Here is a 7,769-nt window from a genome sequence, read left to right as displayed (position 1 = left end):
AATTTCACATTTTCATTTTACTTTTTTATCTCATTTATCATGAAATACGTCCACGATCTCTTTTGTTATTTAACTATCCCTATTATTACTCTGACTCCTTTCTCCTAATTATAATTTATTGGGATAAATATATTAATGTGATATTTTAAATTAATTTTATCAAACAACTAATTAAGTTTTAAGTTTTAAATCAATAATTTAACTTAAATTCAACTATCCTCTATGTTGTTGGACTATAGGTATAGAAGGGGTAATTTTGTCATTTTATAGGATTAATTTGTATTTAAAAATGAGGGGAAAACATTAGGGTTCAGACAAAAAGTGAAAAAAATAATGAAAAAAAATGTTTGTGAAAATAGTTGAATTCCCTAAATAACCCTATGCTTTTGACAAAATGACAGCACAGTACACCTGTTGGAAGGGGCTGATTGGGTGGAGAGTAGGTGTTATGTGGGGATGCGAAGCAGAGGAAAAACACCAAAGTGATTTACGTGGAATGGTGGGAGCATCTGTAGTGGATATCCTTGGATTCAGCGCTTTATAGATAAATGCCATTATCAATTTCAACAATTGATAATGTCACGGTGGTGGCCTAAAAAATTAGGGCTTGTTTGGTTCAAAACTTATGAAACATGTCTAATGTGACTCCCAACTCCCAAGTACATTCTTGCCTTGGACCGGTTGTGAGAAGCTCTTTTTTTATTTTTAGGTTTTTAGTCTTAATCAAACTCTTTTTAGAAATATCTAAAAATAAAATAATAAAATAAATTATCACAACCCAGAGTCAATATAGCAATCTTAATTGTAAGACACAATTTTGTCAACACCGGGTTTCAAAGGATAAAAAATTGTCATGTATTTGCCATCTTAATTAATAATACCATTAAAAAATAATAATTAACATATTTTTAAATATTTCAAAATATTAAAATTTATTACAATTGTAAAATATTTAAAAATAAATAATTTATCATAATTGTCATTACAAAAAAATTATTACTATGTTTGTTCTTATTTTGTATGTTAAGATAAAAGATGTTTGAAAATCAATAATTTAGCAAAGCTAAAAACCATATAAGAGTTCATCCAAACAACCCACTAACAACTTCATTCCCCTAATCCTAAAGAATACAAAAATGGGAAACATGAGAGTAATGGTTTTCTTTGTCTTTGCCTTTTATCAACTAAAAACAAATTTAGACATCAACATCTCTAGAAAAATAATTACTTTTTATTTTTATTTTCAAGTAATACCATTTATATATATATATATATATAAATGGTATTACTTGAAAATAAAAATAAAAAGTAATTATTTTTCTAAAAAAAAAGTACTTTACTTTTTGAAATTCTTTAAGCTATATATTTAAAGGAAAATGCAAAAGAAAAAAAATAAAATAAAAAGAAAAAAAAATTGAATGGAAATAAAAAACAAGTTTGAATTTAATAAATCATTTTTATCTGTTTCCAAACTCATATTATTTATTTATCTCATTTATAGATTAAATAACTTTTAACATGTATAAATTTTTAAATTAACTTTAATTATATTTGATTTTTTTATATTTTTTATAATAAAATCCAATATGAGAAAACCATTTTTCTATTTTTCATTTTTTTTATTCAGTATTTTTCAAAAACCATAATATTACTTTTAATTCCTTCCCCATATTTCCTCTATGTTTTAAAAGAAGGAAATGTGTCATATTTGTCATTATTGGTTGATTTAGTCAAAGCGATCCTATAAATGCATCCTTATAGTTTTTTAATAAAAAAATTTAATAAAAACTTTTATTATAGTTTTTTTTAATAAATAAAATTATTAAAACTTTAAAAATAATAATAATAATAAATCTTTAAATTCATGGCCTTCCCTTCAACATCTAAAACCAAAAAGAAAACTTATTGCAGTGAAAAATGTTTGAGTAGATAAAACATTTTTATTTAATAAAATAAAATTAAAAACAAACGGAAAATGAAGGTCCGAACCCCACCTTAACCAAACTAAAACTGTTTATTTTCATTCCCATTCCCGGATTCCAAACATACCCTCAGGTTTATCAGGCAGTGACAAGGAGAAACATTTTCTCATTGCCCAAACACAAGAAGGCCCCCCACCTACAAATCCAAAATGCAATTAAATAGTAATGTCTTCAAAGATCAAATTTGCCACGAAAAGGATACCTGCATGTACATATATCACATTTAGGCTACATTTGGAATGTTGGAATAGGACATTGGAATGAGAAATGCATTCCGATTTCCCATTTGTTCCTCCTGCATTTGGGTTTACAACTAGAAAACAGAAATGAGAATAGGGAATCACCAATTCGATTCTCATGTAAACCAAAACCCACTCTTTTAAGGATTTTGATCCATCTCTTGAACATGAATATTGATTCACTTCCATTTCCATTCCTATTCCCCCATCCCAAACACATCCTCAGAGATGCAAGAGATGGAAAAATGCATACATTAGATAGAAGCTACACTCATCACAAGTCTACACATACAAGGGAGAAAAAGAATCTGGAGATTTTTTTCTGCCAAAAAGGCAAATAGAATCTAAACACCAAATAGTATGCAATCAAGGAAGAAATATCATTTCCAAAAAGGAACTAAACGAAAGTAGATTTGCTAATTTCTCATAGCCAAATGCCAACAAAAAGGTCCTACCCAGCTCCCTCTTCACAGGTCCTGCACACTCAAACCTACAAAACAGAAACATATGTGGATGAAGCAATCAACCATAGACAGCGCAATATCAGCAAAGGATCCAAGGGTCTGTTTGAAAAACCCCTTTTAAAAGCATTTCTAACTTCAAAAAATATGCAAGCAAAAGTTTGGATTGAACATGGTTTTCTAAGAATATTAAAGGTGGAACCATGTATACTTAAAAACCAGGTACAAAAAAAACATAAATGAATAAATAAACCCGGTTAACTCTATTCCAAAAGAACATAGTCCAGTTCAGTCCATGTGTTGAGGGAAGAACCAGACACACATGCAACACGTCTCAAGCATGGCCATATAATGTATCAACTTACTAAAAATTAACCCATGAAAATGGCAAGGTGGGGGTAAAATACCTGGAGGAAGAGATTGCTTCAATTTGTCAGCCTTCTCTGAGTCAAACACACACAGTGTGTAAAGGTACTTGGAGCACCTAACCTTAAACTTGACTACATCTTTGCTCCTCTTGATTTTGACAGATCGAGCATCCTTCCTTCTTGCTGTAAGAAGGAAATCCTTAATCTCATGGATCTGCTTCGGCTGCAATCGAAAATAGGACTCAAAGCATGAGTACATTTCAAATCTGTAATAGAAGTACATCATAAGAGATTTGTAAAGCTAGAAAACCAATATTCTGAAGCTGGGCCCATCATGGGCATATATGTTTAGTCCATGACTAACCCCATAGGGCGAGTGCAAAGATGCAAAAAAATAAAAATCAATAAGAAACAGAAGGTTATGGGTGACTAATAACAACCCTAGTCAGGTTACACAAACTGAAACCTTTGTACATCTCATATGCCAGGTATCTGCTGCATGAAGAGTTGCAAGCTCTAATTTGTTTGGATATAATGAAACAAAATCTACTAGGCCAACGATCCCTGAGGGGTAGCTCAGTTGGTCAGGCCTTGGGTTTGCTCCCCAATGGTCACCAGCTCGAGTCCCCTCAGGGCCACTGGAGGTTTACCCGGTCGTTAACTTCAGGGCCCCGTGGGATTAGTCGAGGTGCGCGTAAGCTGGCCCGGACATCCACGGTTATCAAAAAAAAAAAAAAAAAAAATCTACTAGGCCAACGATGTGATAGTTTTCATGATTGTAAGTGCAAAATCCCCAAGGGTTGGATGGGAATAATGATTGAAAAGGTAATCTTTGAGGCATTCAATTACCTTTTTTAAAAACCATTGATGGTTGTAGCGACCTTGACACATTTGCATTATTTTTACATTAGAATAAATGCAGAATTATAAGCTGAGTTCTATGATTAATTTATTACAAAGCACAGGCAGGTCAATCATCAACTAGTCAAAAGGAAACCAATCAATTACAATATCACCCCCAACCATAGTAGCCATCTCTCAAATAGCATATATTTATCTGAATGCCTTCAGATGAATAGTCATCAATTACTTAGACACAACAGTAATAATACTAATCACAATAATAATAATTTTTAGTTGTAGTACCCATTGCAGTAAAGATTATCTAAAACAACAATTTCTTTTATATCTAAGATCCTAAGTTCATCGAATTAGATAGCCATTCTATCCAACAAACCGAGATTGTTGCATTAAGCTAGCATGTGTAGGGGCCAAATGGAGCAGATGTGAGCTTGAAAAGCATTAGGACATCTGTAACGATAGGCCCCTGTTAATTTCCCAGACATGTAACTGTATCAACCATAGTTTTGAATATAAGGGTGGATACCTGACTTAAGTCTGGTTGCGCTCTGAGAAATCTAGTTCACTACCAAAACCCACTTAAACCAAGAGGTTAGGGTTTTGAGGAAAATATTTTCAGGGCTTGTTTACATGATTTTGATCTCTTCCATTCTGAAAAATTATCAAAACCAGTTTTGACAGACGGTAACCAACATCACTTTATTTCGTTTTATTTTCCCACATTTTTCTTGGCAATCCAGGTTGACATGTCAAGACGGTAATAGAAGATGGAAAAAAATACCAGAAAATGGCAGATCCAGAGGGAAAAAAAAAACCCTAGCCCGGGTTTGGGATTAGGTGATTCAAACCAAACTGAGCGGGATATGCGCAGAGAAATCCTAATCCTCGTTTGGCAAACCAGAAAACAAAGGTGATTCGAGTATTATGCTTTATTTTTCCATTTGCTTCCAAATAAAAACAGTTAATAACTCAAACAAATCAATCTACTGTGCTCAATATAATGTTATCGTTCCTTTCCTTTTCCTACATTTTTTTACCAACCAAACACCGCCCAATCAACACCCCAAATTCACAGAATCAAACAACCAAAACCTTAAACCATGTTTCTATAACGAAACAAAAACACCAAAGAAAAATCCTTCTTTGAGACACTCTGTTGGGCTGCTGAGAAAGCGAAAGGAGAGAAGGAAAACACGTAAAAATGAGATCAAAGTATTACCATTTTTGAGTTCCGAAACGACCCACTGGAAGCTGCGGTTTCTGAAGAAGAAAACGCCAGGAAAGCCTATGTATATATAAAGAGAGAGAGCTGGCCGTAAAACCCTAACCCTAATTCTATTTTCTTGAATTTCCGGGTTTGTCCCTATCTTTTGCCTTAATTCCTATGGCAGTTGATGGGCCTTTGGGCTTCGAATTGTGCGCAGATTCATTCTAAATTGGGCTTTAAGGGATGTTGGGTCCAACTTTGCCTAGTAATGGGCTTGGACGGGGTGTACTTGGGCCAGGTTTGCCTTATGACAGGCATAGCGTAGAGTTGGGTAGGCTGACCATAGTTGGATATAAACGTATGGAACTCCAACAAATGGGCTTCACACAATAAATGAACCTTTGATAATGGACGGTATTGCATAGCTTTTAACACATCTTTACAACTTTGGAGGATTTTTTATAAGAGTATGGTAATTTTAAAAAATAATTCTTAAATTACCATAGTGGGAAAAATAATTTCAAATATACAATAATTTTTACCAGATAGGAGGGAAGGATATTTGTTTCTTTAAATCGTCTCTTGAAATGGAAATCATCTTTTGAAAATACGATTTCCACAAAAAATATATATATATATTTATATAAATTAACCAATTGTAAATTGTCTTTTTAAGAGATGACTTCCACCAAAAAATATGCTCCTAACCGTGCGCAGATTCATTCTAAATTGGGCTTTAAGGGATGTTGGGTCCAACTTTGCCTAGTAATGGGCTTGGACGGGGTGTACTTGGGCCAGGTTTGGCTTATGACAGGCATAGTGTGGAGTTGGGTAGGCTAACCATAGTATTCTTCCCTTCAACTACAAGATTCTCATAGAACAAATAAAGAAGCCATTCATCCGACTTTGCTGGTGTTTTTCTGAACAAAAACCATATTTGAATCCACTTTCTTCTTGCATTTTTGTTTTCATTTTTACCCCATTTTGATTATCGGATGGGGTTTACAGGACTGGTTAGGTCTACCAGCTGGAGTGAAATTGAATCCACTTTCTTCTTGCATTTTTGTTTTCATTTTTACCCGATTTTGATTTTCAGATGGAGTTTGCAGGACTGGTCTGGAGTGAAATCTCGAAGAGAAAGATTTCCATTTGTTTTTTGTTTTTTTTTTCAAAAATTTGTAAAGTGAGAATTTTTTTTTGTGAAAATTGTCTCTTTAAGAGACGACTTCCAACTTATGTGTTTTTTTTTCAAAAAAAAAAAAATCATGTGGAAATCGTCTCTTTAAGAGATGATCTCTCATTTGCTTTTTTTTTTTTATTTTTTTTTTTTAAAGTGAGAATTCCTCACATATATATTTTTGAGAGAATTACCGTTAAGGGTAGGCTGTGGAAAAAAATTACCGTGAAGGGTGAGTATATTTGATAATTATTGTGAAGGGTAGGATGAAATTATGATAATTCCTCTAAATGTCTTATTTTGTTTAAATGTCAAGAGTACCCTTAATAAATGAAAAGTAATAGTAAAGTGAAAAGTAACAGTAAAAAAAAAAGAGTTTTTTTTAACCTACCTCCATCTTGTCGGTTGTAAAAGAAAAAAGGGAAAGAGGAAAAAGGTCCAACACTTCAAGTCATGATCTGAAATTATTTATACAAAGCTTGTTTTTTTTGTGTGAATCTAGTAAGAAATCCATTAAAGGTGAGGTTTTTTTTTAAATGCCAAAAAAAAAAAATTAGTTTATGGAAAAAATAAATAAATAATTTAAAAATCGGATTGAATGAACAAAAAGTTAATAATTTTAACAATGTAGATATAAGATATTAGATTTGAAATATTGAAGGAAGTTTTGAGAAATAAATTATATTTTTTGTATAAAATGTTATTTAAATTTATTATTTTGAATTTTTTTATATTATTTTGGTCATATTGAAGATGTGTTTTTATTTTTAATTTATTTTCCGGGTTGTTTGATATGATTATTATTGATTTTCATTGAAAAGGTTTGTACTTTAGTTTTGTTGTTGAGACCTGTTTGACATGACAGAATAAAAAAATTTCTCAGCTATTTCATGCTTGTTTGAAACCACTTTATTTGAGTATTTATGAACATATTTGAATTTTCATTGAAAACTCAAAATTGTAATCAATTGAGACAATTTATATAATAAATAACAATATTTATTGTATATTAGACATATATATGCCAAAAAAACCCACAACTGCCCAGTTTCATAAGAAATTTGAAATTTTAAAAATTTTATCTTATCGTAATGTTATTGTATTTATATTGTAATTGTAGTGTATTTTTATTGTACAATTATATTTTTATATAAAAAAAACCCACAATTGCCCAGTTTCATAAAAAATTTCAAATTTTCAAAATTTTATCTTATCGTAATGTATCGTAATGTTATTATATTTATATTATAATTGTAGTGTATTTTTATTGTACATTTATATTTTTATATAAAAAATTAATTTTATAGATTTTTTTTATACGTTTGGATTATCATCAACAACTTCATGTATTGAAATTAGAATAATGTATTTTTGTTGTCTTTTTATAATTTTAGCTTGCAATAATGCTTTATGATAGAAATACAACATGATAATCTAAAAATGTTAGTTCAGTAAAAAATGAATTCAATACTTT

The 7,769-nt window shown here is 31.1% G+C and overlaps 1 protein-coding gene across 1 annotated transcript; it reads right to left on the bottom strand.

The window, feature by feature from the left end:
- Positions 1-2,382: 2,382 nt before the first annotated feature.
- Positions 2,383-5,265, bottom strand: LOC100854038 (large ribosomal subunit protein eL38z/eL38y). Its single transcript, XM_003631833.4, has 3 exons — positions 5,131-5,265; positions 3,090-3,273; positions 2,383-2,711 (listed from the first exon to the last, which is right to left on the bottom strand). The coding sequence occupies exons 1-3, from the start codon at positions 5,131-5,133 to the stop codon at positions 2,689-2,691; spliced, it is 210 nt and encodes a 69-aa protein (XP_003631881.1). The 5' UTR covers positions 5,134-5,265; the 3' UTR covers positions 2,383-2,688.
- Positions 5,266-7,769: the final 2,504 nt, after the last annotated feature.

Source organism: Vitis vinifera, chromosome 4, assembly GCF_030704535.1.
Source record: "Vitis vinifera cultivar Pinot Noir 40024 chromosome 4, ASM3070453v1".
Taxonomy (NCBI): domain Eukaryota; kingdom Viridiplantae; phylum Streptophyta; class Magnoliopsida; order Vitales; family Vitaceae; genus Vitis; species Vitis vinifera.
The sequence above is the reverse complement of the archived record's forward strand: the minus strand, read 5'-3'. Positions and strand labels throughout refer to the sequence as shown.

Coding starts and splice junctions, on each gene's coding strand:
- LOC100854038 (XM_003631833.4), bottom strand. Junction 2,712..3,089: donor GAAGCAATCTCTTCCTCCAG/GTATTTTACCCC, acceptor TCTGTTTTGTAG/GTTTGAGTGTGCAGGACCTG.